A 15,111-nucleotide genomic window follows, 5' to 3' on the forward strand; every position below is an offset into this window, starting at 1 on the left:
CACAGCGAGTCAATGGGGCTGTAGTCATTATGGTAATAGTGCTATGTAGACAGCAAGCATTAGCTGAATAAATATTAGCCAAGCCAATACAAACACACTTATAGAAAACAGATGACAATAGACAGGACAAATAAGAGCAAAATTAATCACTTATTCTTCATAGAATATCAAATTAGTCGCATCCAACATAAAGAGGGGTTGTGTTAGCGCTAAGCGTCCGGTCCATCCGGATTTTATAAACAAGGAGTGATAACACTTTCTGACATTGCGACCACACACACACACACACACACACACACACACACACACACACACACACACACACACACACACACACACACACACACACACACACACACACACACACACACACACACACACACACACACACGAGTATTTAATTTCAACATGGCATGTCATTTTTATTTTACATGCCTATCTTCTCTCTCTGTGAACAGTGTGTGTGTGTGTTTAGACACTTTATGAACACAATAACGTATATATATATATATGGAGGACGAAACCTGCAAAAACAATAAATAATGAAATATGCAAATAAAGAAAGAAACTAATAAATCCACAAAATTCGACATAAATAAATAAAAATGTGCACATTAATCCACATATTTTTGCATAAATAAAATATAGGCCTATTAATTGTGCGAGAAGTTAAAAAAATGTTTTTGTTTTTAAACCTAGTTTTTTGGTATTTATTTTTTCTTGATGCAAGAGGGGTGTCAGAATCAAATCAAACATCAGAAGGCGATCATTGGCTGCCTGTTGACAAAATAGATATGTACAGACACCCCCCCCATTAGCATAAACACGGAGTTACATTGATTGATCTAACGTTACATCCAAAAATGAATAAACGGTTAAAGGAAAAAAGTCGACTTTTAGTTTAGCATTTCCTTTTAACGTTTTTTATTTCAACCCCCAAATCCGTTTTATTCAATTATTTACCTCCTTGCACATTTCATTACTATTTATACACTTATTCATGCAGGAATATGTGTATTTATTTATCTATGTATTTATTAATGTAGAATTTTGTGGATTTATTTGTTTTTCTTTATTTATTAGCATATTTCGTTATGTATTGTTTTTGCAGGTCCTCATAGCATGTTATAACATACTAGCCTACACGGAGAAAACATCCAAATGAAAATGCAAATCACGCATTTGTGTTTCCATTGTGTCACAGCCATAGACTATAGGTCACAACGTATGCGTTCACAAATTGAAATGATATACAAACTTTTGAACATTGTTCGGAATATCCATAATTATGTTTGGTCGAACTCTTATTTTTCTGTTTGCCGTCACCAGGTTTGAGCGTAGTTTAGGGTGACAAATCGTACTTTTATGTCAAAAAGCGTAGCCTACGTGTTGGCAGGTCTGTAATTAACGCTATATAAAAATCGGACACAGAAACAGTGCATCTGAGGTGAAAATTACCTGTGGTTAAGCAGCTCATTGTGACCAGCAGACAGCCGATGATAATCATAGCGGGAGCCATCATCAGGATCAGTGTGTGTGTGTGTGTCAGACTGCCAATGATAGGTGTCTTCCGGATTGTGCTTCACTCCTCATGTGTCTATTCAGCCTCCCACCAAAGTAATTGTTTTCATCAGGTAGTGAAAGTAGATACTGGATTGCTTTATGATTGTCTTTAACAAAATTATTTCCAGGCAGTGATGGTGTTCAGGATAGTGTTACACCCACACAACAGCATCCACATTTATTTTTATTAGTGAACATAAAAGTAAATTGATAACACTTTGGTGATTTGTAACACTTGTATTGACGTTAAGTCACAAATCTTTTACCTCATTTGTTTCTTTTCGGTTTTAAATTGTTATGAATCACAAGGATTTTTCCTCATTAGGTGTTTATTTTTTGTAATCATGATCATCATACAGGAATCAACTAGATGAAGACAGTGTTAAAACAGCAGCAGTTTCCCCTCTGTGCCAATGAAGGAGAGCAGATAATAAATCTGATGTTTTACACATTCTTTCCATAGTTTGCATAAAACACGTACAATGCTTGTATGTTAAAGCACAAAAAATTAAAAGGCTATGTTAGCAAATGCAATGTTTAAGTTGAACCATCACCATATCATATCTCATTAAAATAGTAAAAGTGATGAGGATGTATTCATGTCTGTTCCTCTCTGCTGATTTCTGACTCAGTCACATGGGGATACCGGCTTAATTCTCGTGACCTCAAAAGAGTAGATGTCAGTATCATACGCTCTTAAGTAACTCTCCAGCATGGCGCCAACCTGAGAAAGTGAGAAAAAAGCACAATAAAGCTGCATCCCAATTCACATACAGTGGGGCAAAAAAGGATTTAATCAGCCACCAATTGTGCAAGTTCTCCCACTTAAAAAGATGAGGCCTGTATTTTCATTATAGGCACATTTGAGAGACAAAATGAGAAAAAAAACTTTTAAAAAAAACTAGATTTCTGGCTCTCACAGACCTGTAACTTCTTCTTTAAGAGGCTTCTCTATCCTACACTCGTTACCTGTATTAATGGCTCCTGTTTGAACTCATTATCAGTATAAAAGACACCTGTCCACAACCTCAAACAGTCAGACTCAAACTCCACTATGGCCAAGACCAAAGAGTTGTCAAAGGACACCAGAAACACAATTGTAGACCTGCACCAGGCTGGATCCCCCTGCTTAAAGGGTTAGTTCACCCAAAAATGAAGAGAATTGTTTTTGTGCGCAAAAAAATCTAAATAATGACTTTACCCGCCAAGTTATTGCCTTCCGTGTAGGTCTCGGACGTGAACTCACGCGATAGCGGCTCCTCCTCTTCTGGGTCAAGAATCGAACGGTGGAGCTGTGTCATATTCTCGCACATGTGTCAAGTTCACGTCAATAACTTGGTGGATAAAGTCGTTATTTTGATTTTTGTGCGCACAATAACTATTTTCATCGCATTGTAAAATGATTGTACAGCCACTGCAGTGAGATGGACTTTGTAACGACGTCTTTAGTGCCTTTATGGGTCTTGTGAGTGGGAATGTACTGAATGCCAATGGAGGCCTTTCTGAAGCCTTTCTCAGCTTTACACTAAAATATCTTCATTTGTGTTCTGAAGATGAGCGAAGGACTTACAGGTGTCCAACGACATGAGGGTGAGTAATTAATGAAATAGTTTTCATTTTTGGGTGAACTAACCCTTTAAGCCAGTACATGACTGAGCTCGTCTGAAGTTTGGTAGAGAGCATTTGGATGATCCAGAAGAGATTTGGGAGAATTTCATATGATCAGATGAAACCACAATCAAACTTTTTGGTGAAAACTCAACTTGTCTAGCCTAGAAATCTAGACGCACCCTAGTGGCAGCAAATTTAATCTGCCTCTGGAGGACTTGGAGTTAAGCTTTTCTCTGAGAAAAGGACAAAGAACGGCACTGAAGTCATTCTTAAAAAGGGAAGATGTGTTCTGAGTTTTGCAGACCGGATAGGGCAAATGTTTAATCTATCAAGGAGCTCTGCTTCACCTTCGTTGCTCTGGTTGATGTAGCGGTTTCCTATCGCGTGCAGAGGGAGTTTGAAAGACAATCGTTTATCCGCCCCTCGGATTAAGCTGTCAATGGAGAGTTTCCAGACCAAACATCTTGATGTGGGTCTGGCTTGTCAGGCTACAACTTGTCATGTTTGAAGGAGAAAGAATGCTGAGTTGCACCATACATGTGAAGCATGGGGGTGGAAACATCATGCTTTAGGGCTGTTTTTCTACAAATGGACCAGGATGACTGATCCGTGTAAAGAAAAGAATGAATGGGGCCATCCATCAGCAAGGGGACTTAAGTTAAAACGTGACTGGGTCTTTCAGCATGACAATCATCCCAAACACACCGCCCGGAAAACGAAGGAGTGGCTTCGTAAGAAGCATTTCAAGGTCCTGGAGTGGCCTAGCCAGTCTTCAGATCTCAACCCCATAGAAAATCTTTGGAGGGAGTTGAAAATCCGTGTTGCCCAGCGGCAGCCCCAAATCATCCCTGCTCTAGAGGAGATCTGCATGGAGGAATCGGCCAAACTACCAGCAACAGCGTGTAAAAACCTTGTGGCGACTTACAGAAAACGTTTGACCTCTGCCATTGCCAACAAAGGGTGTATAACAAAGTATTGAGATGAACTTTTGTTATTGACCAAATACTTATTTTTCCACCATCATTTGCAAATAATTTCTTTAAAAATCAGACAATGTGATTTTTCTGGATTTTTATTCTCATTCTGTCTCATAGTTAAAGTGTTCCTATGATTAAAATTACAGGCCTCTCTCATCTTTTTAAGTGGGACAACTTTTCACAATTTCACAATTGGTGGCTGACTACTTCTCTACTATATAGTATACAAAAAACAGTAGTGAATAGTCCACGGATCACCTACTGTTACCTAGTAACTTCTGGCGAGATTCTGAAGTGTGCATTTGATGGACACTTCACTATCCCATGAGGCCAAAGAAGAGGATTTATGAAATAATGTGCTTCTTAAAGGGATAGTTCACACAAAAATTAAAATTAGCATATTGTACTCCCCCTCAAGTCATCCTAGATGTATATGACCTTATTCAGACGAATACAAGCAATGTTATATCAATGTGTAAGGCCATTTGTCAGAAGAATTTAGCTTGATGCTAATGCTTTTTATTTAGGTAAAACAATGGCATACTTTGGTTTGAAATGCTTAAAACGAGGTACTTTACAATCAGCAGCACACTTGAGTAGATTTCGTGTAGTGTAAGTGTGTGAACAGTCTGAACCGCTCCTCTCACCTGACGCAGTGCAGCCTGACGCTCTTCTTCAGTCGACGACTCCTCGGCCAAAACCTCCACCTCCAGATTAGTGAGTAATGTGAGAACATCTGCAAAAGACCAAAACGCTTATTAATGATATCGGTTTTACTGTACTTCTGTTATAACAGTGATGGTAAAACTAGACGTTCATGCACACACAAACACATACGCAGATGAATTACCTTTGGGTGGAGCTGGAGTGGTGGTGAATGGAGGGGTTGCAGTTGTGGTATTGAAAACTATAGAAAAAGTGACAAATGTCATGAATGTTGTATCTGAGAGGATTCAGGATTTATCTGTGTGTGTGTGAGTTCTTACTGCATGTGCTGTTGATGTCGGGACAGCAGTCATTGAGCTGCTTACAGGCTTCGTCACAAAAACAGCCTCTGAAACAGTTGTAGTTTACACCACTGCAGCACAGAGTCGGCTGTGAACACGTTCCTATAGAAGTGCAGTTAGTCAGTTCAAGTCATGTTATGTATATATTTATTTGATTCCCAAAAACTGGTTATTGAATATGGTGGAAAAACGACATCAAGATGGGCATCACTGAAAATATGACTGCAAATGCAGATTCTGCTTTTCTGCTTATAATCGCATAAATTTCAAGAATTTATAGTTGTCACACATCAATCAGGCATAACATTATGATGATCTCTTCATCAAGGCTCCTGTTAGTGGGTGGGATATATTAGGCAGCAAGTGAACATGTTGTCCTCAGAGTTGATGTGTTAGAAGCAGGAAAAATGGGCAAGTGTAAGGATTTGAGCGAGTTTGACAAGGGCCAGATTGTGACGGCTAGACGACTGGGTCAGAGCATCTCCAAAACTGCAGCTCTTGTGGGCTGTTCCCGGTCTGCAGTGGTCAGTATCTATCAAAAGTGCTCCAAGAAAGGAACAGTGGAGAACCGGCCACAGGGTCATGGGCGGCCAAGGCTCATTGATGACCGTGGGGAGCGAAGGCTGACCCGTGTGGTCCGATCAAACAGACGAGCTACTGGAGCTCAAACTGCTCCAGAAGTTAATGCTGGTTCTGATAGAAAGCTGTCAGAATACACAGAGCATCTCAGTTTGTTACGTATGGGGCGGCATAGCCGCTGACCAGTCAGGGTGCCCATGCTGACCCCTGACCCCACCGAAAGCACCAACAGTGGCACGTGAGCATCAGAACTGGACCACAGAGCAAAATAAGGCCACCTGGTCTGAGGAATCATGTTCCCCAGATCTCAATCCAATCGAGCATCGGTGGGATGTGCTGAACAAACAAGTCCGATCCATGGAGGCCCCACCTTGCAATTTACAAGACTTAAAGGATCTGCTGCTAACATATTGGGGCCAGATACCACAGCACACCTTCAGGGGTCTAGTGGAGTCCATGCCTCAACGGGTCAGCAAAAGGGGGACCAACAGAATATTAGGTTATGTATTAATATATATAATATATAATATTAGGTTATGTATTAATATATATCATATACACAATATTAGGAAGGTGGTCTTAATGTAATGCCTGATCTGTGTATACTGCATTATCCTACTTTTATAAAATAATAATTACTAATGCCACATGTATACTGTTTCTGTGTTCCAAGTTTCCTAAGTTACCTAGTTAAGTCTCCAAGGTTGTTAAACATGGTTGTTAAACATGGTTGCTATTCAGTTTCCCCAGGGATCTCCTGAGCTTTCTGTTTTGGATTTATTTAAAGACTGTTTTGTTTTCTACTTCATTCGTTGCACGCTTTACAAACGCTACAACCCACCATGACATCATTGGAACATTTGACATCCAATGTGGATTTAAAGATCAAGAGAATTCAGAATAAAGAATAATTAGAGGAAAGTGTAAAACATACCTGTCAGTGTCAAAGTGTTGTTTGGTTTGGTGCTGTTGGAGCTGTTATTAACTATAAAAGGGGAAAGAGATGAAGATTTACATTATTTAGTACATTAGTCATGTAGTAGAACACAATCTGATGACTGTGACTGGTGCAAGTGGCTGTTAATGATTATTTTCAGTGTCGATGAATCAGGTTTTCAGTATGAGTGTTTCTGAATACCTGTGAGGCAGGTGGGTTTGAAATCAGGGCAGCAGTCGCGGAATCTCAGACAAGCAACGTCACAATAACAGTTCAAGCGGTGACAAGAGCCATTAACTCCAGAGCAGCACAGATCTGGATTACCACAACTTCCTGTCAGAAAAAAAACTACAACATTACAATAGTGAAACTTATTCTTAAAGGACAGAAATATGATGTACAGAATAGTAACAAATACCAAAACACATAGCAGTGATTTCAGGTTTCACAGTTTTTTTGGTTACAACAGTAAAGGTAAAACTTGATACACGTTCATACACAGATTATTTACCTCTGGTTGAGTTGAATGGAGGGTTTGCAGTGGAGTTGAATGGAGGGTTTGCAGTGGTGTTGAATGGAGGTCTTGCAGTGGAGTTGAATGGAGGGTTTGCAGTGGTGTTGAATGGAGGGTTTGCAGTGGTGTTGAATGGAGGGTTAGCAGTGGTGTTGAATGGAGGTCTTGCAGTGGAGTTGAATGGAGGGTTTGCAGTGGTGTTGAATGAAAGGTTTACAGTGGAGTTTACTGGAGGTCTTGCAGTGGAGATGACTGAAGGGTTTGAGATGGGGCTGACTTGAGGGTTTGCGGTGGAGCTGACTGGAGGGTTTGCGGTGGAGCTGACTGGAGGTCTTGCAGTGGAGATGACTGGAGGGTTTACGGTGGAGCTGACTGGAGGTCTTGCAGTGGAGATGACTGGAGGGTTTGAGATGGGGCTGACTTGAGGGTTTGCGGTGGAGCTGACTGGAGGTCTTGTGGTGGAGATGACTGGAGTTCTTGCAGTGGAGATGACTGGAGGGTTCGCAGTGGAGTTGACTGGAGGGGCTGCAGTGGAGTTGACTGGAGGGGTTGCAGCTGTGATGTTGACCGCTATAGAGAAAGTGACATGTCATGAACGTTGTTGTATCTGAAAATTCAAAAATCATCTTGCATTTGGAATAAATACAATATTGATTACAATAGGACTGACTGCAGTGCATGAAAAATCAATCAAGTCAGGAACAGAATACTAACTAAAACAGAGAATCATCTCAATCTCTAAGAGTAAAATTGCTAAATTTCTAAATCTCTCACTAATGAATAGATCAGTATGGAGCCACAGAGCTCAAGGGAATGAAGATGAGGAAATATTTCTGTGCTTGTATTTTACACATTTAGAATTAAATTGCACACATTTGCTAATTATATTCTTAAATGTATAACAGAGTAGTTTGAGAAGTTTATCATTGTAATATAACATTTAAATATTCTATACTTACTACTACTTGAATTGGACAGAACAGATGAGATATTTTGAGCTGTGGAAAAAAGAAATGTTTAAAGGGGGGGTGAAACACTCAGTTTCAGTCAATCTCATGTCAATCTTGAGTACCTATAGAGTAGTATTGCATCCTTCATATCTCTGAAAAGTCTTTAGTTTTATTATATTTATAAAAGAAATATAGGCTGCCTTCCCGGAATGCTGTGCTGAAGCGTTGAAGTCGCTCTACGTCACCCATAGGAATAAAGTGGAGCGCGGCGCCTGGATCGACTGGATCTTCAGCTGAGAGTGTTTATGAGCGTGCATTTCCTCTCTCGCTCTAGTCACGCGGGCGCGCACCCTACCGGGAGAAGAGCCCGTACGGCCCATACAAGGACCTTCCGCTCTATTTAACGTCAAGCCGACCCATACTCGAAAAAACTCTCTGAACCTTGTGAGAAACCGGAAGGAGTATTTTTGACACAGAAATACTCTATCAAACGTCCAACATTAGTTTTTGAAACTTTGTCTATGTTTAGGATGGGAATCCAAGTCTTTAACAGAGTAAAAAGCTCAGTATGCCTGAAACAGCATTTCACCGCCCCTTTAATATCAACAATCAGATAATATGGAGCATTTAGATCTTTCTTAACGCTACAGTGTAATTATTCCATCCTTTTCTGAATTCCTGATGGTGCATCTCAAAATCTCTCAAAGTGATTAAAATGAATGTAATCAGAGGTGGATTTAATTCGGTAATGAAAAATACACCAAAATCTGAGGTGAATGTTACCTGTGGTTAAGCAGCTCATTGTGGCCAGCAGACAGCCGATGATAATCACACGGGGAGCCATCAGGATCTGTGTGTGTCAGACGTCTGCCAGTGATCGGTGTCTTCCGGATTGTGCTTCGCTCCTCATGAGTATATCAGAGACAGATAAATCCAAGTCCGTTTTATATCAGGTAATGCAAGGAGATCCTGAAATACTTGATTGCTTTATGATGCACTTCAAATACCTGATTAAACGTGTTGCAAAAATATTTCCCGGCAGTGATGGTGTTCAGAACATTCTTTCCTGTACTTTGCTGTGTTGCAACCAAACATTCTGAAGTTGTAGTTTACACCACTGCAGGACAGAGTCGGCTCTGAACACTTTCCTATAGAAGTGCAGGCGTCAGTACACTCATTAAAATCATTATTATATAGGATCAAACTCATTTATTTATATAAAATTTTTATTATTATTATTCGTTGCCATAAATAGGTAAATGCAATATTTAGCATGCAATTCAGATGTAAAGATTTAAGAATATACCTGTTATTGGCAAAGTGTTCGGTTTGGTGGTGTTGGTGCTGTTATTAACTATAAAAAAGGAAAGAGGTGCAGATTTAATCAGATTTCTCACATACTTTTGTATTATACACTAGAACACTCAACGCAATCTGATTACTGAACGTGCATGAGGCTGACATGCAGGCATTGATTATTTTCAGCGTAGATGAATCAGGTTTTCAGTATGAATGTTTCTGAATACCTGTTAGGCAGGTGGGTTTGAAATCAGGGCAGCAGTCGTGGAATCTCAGACAAGCAACGTCACAAAAACATTTCAAGTGGCGACGAGCCATTAACTCCAGAGCAGCACAGATCTGGATTCCCACAATTTCCATCTATAAAAGAAACATCAAACACATCAGTTAATGTAATAAGATTTGCCACAGTGAATCAATCACACACAATAAATACAGCCTGAGTTTTCGTTGTAGTGGTTATTGCATTGGTCACTCCAGGCCTTGTGGGTACATAGATAGAGGTCGCACTGTGGTAACTAAAGTGGGCGAGCAAAAAGGTGGAATGGAGCCATAGAGCAGCTTTCCTTCAGTTCATCAAATACAACCTTCACGGAGTTAACTTGTCCCAACGGGAAAATAACACACCCTCTTAACAGCAGTTTGAGTTTGGAAGATAATACTTGCTCTAGTTGTGGCTTCTCGCGTGTGTGCGTATGTTCCGATTTCAAATGCCCTGCGTGTCCGGTGGTTCTTTCCGAGGTCGAGAGGGAGCGGCTGGTTGCTTTTAGGGATGCTCCGTGTTCTCCTTCTGAAGAATGCCCTTGGGGCTAGTAATTTGATGAAGCGAGGAGAAAAGGATTGTTGAAGATCGGATTGTAGAAGAGAAGATTTTTGGAAGAGCTGAGGCCTGTTGGCCCCATAGTGTGGTGGGCCTCGGTTTCTGGTCCCACACAGCACATGGCTCTGTGTCTGGAGCCCCTCCCTGCTTGGGGGGGGGGGGCGTGTTGGTTCAGCCAGGGAGAGACGACGAGAGCATTGCGGAAGAGACTTTCAGAAAAAGAGAGAGAGTAAGAGAGAGAGATTGTCTCCACTGGTCTTTTAAGGTCTGGGGTGGTAGTCCCACCCTCCAGGGTTAGACTTAACCAATGAGATTGTTGGGATTTCCAGGCGGGAAATTCCTCAGCAGATTTTATGGCTCTTTGTTTCAAAGCTCGACTCAGTGGGTCTCTGACCATTCATACTCTAATTAATGCAACAAACACACACTGCATTTTCTGAATAAGTGATATACATGGAAGTGTAAGTCGTGAAGTGAGCATTAATTTGATAGGAGACATGACATATATGAGGTTATCTGAACTAGTAATTTGTTAAGACAAAGATAAAAAAGATGCAAAATACCATACAGAAGAAACATTTTACAAAACAGTTATGTGTTTACATATAATGTCCTGGGGTGCATGTTCATTTATAGATGGTTTGTCTATAATTTGAGGCAAAAGCTCTGTGTCTTAAACTCTTTGTGTCTGAAACTTCATGTGGCCAAATTCTTTTGGGCCATAAAACATCTTATCAGATGGTTTCCAGGGTAACGAAGAATCTTTCTCTGTTGTGTTGGGGGAAGGTCTGTTAGTAAGCACAACTTTCAAAACATATTTGTTAAATGTAACTGGCGATTGTGTGTTTGATTCGCCTGAGTCGCTACAGGTGGAATTAAATTTCATGTTCAATCACATTCTTAAAAGACAGAAATGTGATGTACAATATAACAGAATTCAGTTACTATAGCAATATGTTGCTTTTTAATGTTTTTGCCTCACATGTTGGTGCAAAACTTGGAACATACTCAGCAAGAACAAAACAATTTGTTTGTTTTCTCGAGGTGGCAAGAACAAGAACAAAGTTCATTCAGCCAGTAGGCCTACATTCCATACTTCATGAGAAAAGCAGGTGCCGATCTTCTGCGTTCTCCGCATTAACCCCGCCCACATTAAATATCTGACCAATCACACAATAGTTCTCGGACACCCGCAAGAAAAAAGTTCTGCTCAGACGATGTGTCGAGAACAAGCTGCGAGAACTCTCGAACCAGGGCTGAGAGAACAAATGACGTAATTTTGTTCTCACAGCCCTGGGAGCGAGAACTTTTTTCTCTGTTCTTGCGGAGTATGTTGCAGCCTTAAGGACTGGAATTGCAGTCGTGGTAGTTAGTGGGGTAGGTGGCACTGTAATTGTCGTCAGGGCTGGTGGTGTTGTGGCAGTTGTAGAAGTAATTGATGTGGTAGTGGTAGAAGTATCCGTGGTTGGTGCAGCTGTGGTGTCTGTGGTCGGTGGAGTGAAACTATGAGCTGTGGAATAAAAAAGACAGATGTTTAATATCTTTTGTTTAACAGTGCAGTGTAATTATTGCATCCGTTTCTGAAATTCCTGCATCTCAATCTCCAATAAGTGAAATCTGAAATCAGAGGTGAATCTACAGTCCCTGACAAAAGTCTTGTCGCTTGTGTGAAAATTGACCTAAAGTGCCGCTGAAATATATTTCTAATCAAGATTTTTTTTTTTACAAGAAATGGCTCATTTTAAACCCACCAGCTTTTGTGATAATGTTTCAGTGAAAAACTAAACTTTCAAAAAGTATTCTAATATTCACAGCTTGGTAAAGCCCATTGAGTCAATTTTTGCAAAGACATAAGTGTTGTCACCTTGTCATATGAGCTTCACCTGTGACTAATAATGGATCAATTAGGTCTCAAGTGTGTATAAAAAGAACCCCAGTACACTAGACCTTCACATCAACTGCAACTAGACCTCTGCAAACATGCCTAAGATTCACCCTGAGACTAAAGTTTTGATTATCAAGAGGCTGAAGACCAGATCCACTGCTGATGTGGCAGACACCTTCAATGTGTCTCAGCGTCAAGTACAGAGGATAAAAAAAAGATTTGAAGAGACTGGAGACGTTTTTGACAAGCCCAGGTCATGCAGACCCCGCAAGACAACTGCTCGAGAGGACCGTTTGTTGGCTCGAAAATCCAAGGCCAGCCCATTTTCCACTGCAGCAGAGCTCCACGAGACCTGGTCACCTGAAGTCCCTGTGTCAACCAGAACAGTTTGTCGGATTCTGTCTCGAAATGGCCTCCATGGTCGAATCAGTGCCCAGAAGCCAGCACTAAACAAAAGACAATTGAAAAACCGTGTGGCATTTCCCAAGGCCCACAGGCTGCTAAAAGGATGGACGCTGGAAAAGTGGCAGAAGGTGGATTTTTCAGATGAATCTTCTGTTGAATTACACCACAGCCGCTGCAAATATTGCAGGAGACCTACTGGAGCCAGAATGGATCCGAGATTCACCCAGAAAACAGTGAAGTTTGGTGGCGGAAAAATCATGGTCTGGGGTTACATCCAGTATGGGGGTGTGCGAGAGATCTGCAGGGTGGAAGGCAACATCAATAGTCTAAAATACCAAGAAATCTTAGCTACCTCTTATATTCCCAACCGTGAAAGAGGCCAAATTCTGCAGCAGGAGGGTGCTCCATCGCATACTTCCATCTCCACATCAAAGTTCCTCAAGGCGAAGAAGATCAAGATGCTCCAGGATTGGCCAGCCCAGTCACCAGACATGAACATCATTGAGCATATGTGGGGTAGGATGAAAGAGGACGCATGGAAGACGAAACCAAAGAATATTGATGAACTCTGGGAGGCATGCAAGACTGCTTTCTTAGCTATTCCTGATGACTTCATCAATAAATTGTATGAATCCTTGCCAAACCGCATGGATGCAGTCCTTCAAGCTCATGGAAGTCATACAAGATATTAAATTTGGATCTCACAGCACCACAACTTAATTTGCTGACATATTTTTGTATTTGCTGTAAATTTGTTCAATTTCTTTATAGGCGACACAACTTTTGTCTTGCCAAAATTTGACCTTTCTGTCTTGATTAAATGATAAATATTTTTTTTGTGAACATTATTTATTTCAGTGCATTAAACATAATTTGGGAGGGTTTAGCTTTTCATATGAGCTATTTCTAACACCAATTAATTAATTAAAAGTCAGGTTAATATCAGGTATTTCTAGAAAATAGATAAGCGACAAGACTTTTGTCAGGGACTGTAATTCTGTAATAAACATTATATAAAAATCTGACACACAAACAGTACATCTGAGGTGAATGTTACCTGTGGTTAAGCAGCTCAATGTGCCAGCAGACAGCCAATGATAATCTGTGATAATAAGAGGTGGACAAAGTACACAACTCTATTACTTGAGTAAAAGTAAAAGTCCTACTGGTCAAATATTACTCCGTTACAAGTGAAAGTTGTAAAAACAGATTTTTACTCAAGTAAAAGTACAGAAGTATTTGTTTTCAAAAGTACTTAAGTATAAAAGTAAATTTCCTTTTTTATGCCAACACATTATTGTATTATAGTTGTATAAATGCACATTATGCCATCATGGTTTAAGCCAATCAGTGATGCACCATCTGACATACTAGCATACGACTAACTTAAACTCATTTAAATACTTGTATATAAGTTACAAAGCTCTTGATAAAGCTTCTGTCACTTTAAGGCCGAATGCACGGATCCAATACACTGATACACATCTGATATTCTCCAACTTTACTCTTCTCTTTCTCCCTTTCTCTCTTTCTCCTTCTCTTTATATTTTTAATATTTTATAAGACATGCACCAAGTGTATATGCCAACTAAACTAATCTTGATTTGTGTTAAAAACTGAAACATACTTTCAAAGTACGGCTATGGGTGCACACACTGGGCCTAAGAACCGTCTTCTTCCATTTTGCTATGAACTGATCAGTGTTCAAAAAAAGTTGGGAAATGTATATGACCATATAAGAGCGATTCCTGACAGACTGTCTGAAACAACGACAACAAAACACCTTTTAAAGAAGGAAAAAATCATCCTCCGACTTTCAGAGCTGCGACAGAAACGACTTTCGACCTTGATAGAAATGTACAGGAGTAAAAAGTATGATATTTGTCTCCCAAATGTAGTGAAGTTAAAGTCATAAGTTTCCAGAAAAAATAATACTCCAGTAAAGCACAGATACTCAAAAAGTGAACTTAAGTACAGGACTCGAGTAAATGAGCTGAGTTATGATCAGTGTGTGTGTCTGACCTGCAGCTTCACTGAAATTTTATTTTATGCCCTGGATTGTTTCCTCTTCACCTATCATGTGTCAGTCCAGCCTTCCGCATGGTATGTGTGTGTGAATAAACGCAGGTGGTGATTTAATGCGTTCACACTGCCCTCAGCAGGTTGAGCTCAGGAACTGATGAGGATCACCAGGGTTTGGAGATGCTCACATTGTGCTGCACAGACACAGACCGTCTCTTGTAATATTCAGTCTCGTGTCACCAAACTCTGTTCCTCTGAACGGCTTGATAACACTTCTTCTTTCTGACAGCGCTCCGTCTGTGGTCAGATGCGTCTAAACATCAGACGTGAGAGAGAACAAAGTGCTTTAGTGAACTCCGAGCCGGTCGAAGGGCTTTCTGTTATTAACAGGGATAATCAGCTACCTGCTTTGCAAATAGTCTCTTTCAGGCACGCTACTTACTGTTCTCACATACAAAGTTCTAGGAGATTTGCATCCAAACCTCAGAGCTTCCTGATGAACTGAACACCATGCATGATCGTAAGAAACAATTATTTATTTA

General features: G+C 40.4%; 1 protein-coding gene across 1 annotated transcript; it reads right to left on the reverse strand.

Moving 5' to 3' along the window:
* Positions 1 to 1,893: 1,893 nt before the first annotated feature.
* LOC137039332 (mucin-2-like) lies at positions 1,894 to 9,280 on the reverse strand. The gene is made up of 9 exons (XM_067414690.1): positions 9,146 to 9,280; positions 8,922 to 9,043; positions 7,186 to 7,758; positions 6,876 to 7,007; positions 6,672 to 6,722; positions 5,138 to 5,260; positions 5,002 to 5,058; positions 4,799 to 4,887; positions 1,894 to 2,287 (listed from the first exon to the last, which is right to left on the reverse strand). The coding sequence occupies exons 2-9, from the start codon at positions 8,980 to 8,982 to the stop codon at positions 2,192 to 2,194; spliced, it is 1,182 nt and encodes a 393-aa protein (XP_067270791.1). The 5' UTR covers positions 8,983 to 9,043; positions 9,146 to 9,280; the 3' UTR covers positions 1,894 to 2,191.
* Positions 9,281 to 15,111: the final 5,831 nt, after the last annotated feature.

This window comes from Pseudorasbora parva, chromosome 13, assembly GCF_024679245.1.
Source record: "Pseudorasbora parva isolate DD20220531a chromosome 13, ASM2467924v1, whole genome shotgun sequence".
NCBI classification, from domain to species: domain Eukaryota; kingdom Metazoa; phylum Chordata; class Actinopteri; order Cypriniformes; family Gobionidae; genus Pseudorasbora; species Pseudorasbora parva.

Bases quoted from the DNA above. Each gene is read 5' to 3' on its own strand.
- LOC137039332 (XM_067414690.1), bottom strand. From the start codon at position 8,982: ATGGCTCCCCGTGTGATTATCATCGGCTGTCTGCTGGCCACAATGAGC. The intron at 7,759-8,921 runs GTAACATTCACC...CTTTCTCTATAG, and splicing joins AATGAGCTGCTTAACCACAG to CGGTCAACATCACAGCTGCA. The intron at 7,008-7,185 runs GTAAATAATCTG...TTTTTCTGACAG, and splicing joins TCCATTCAACTCAACCAGAG to GAAGTTGTGGTAATCCAGAT.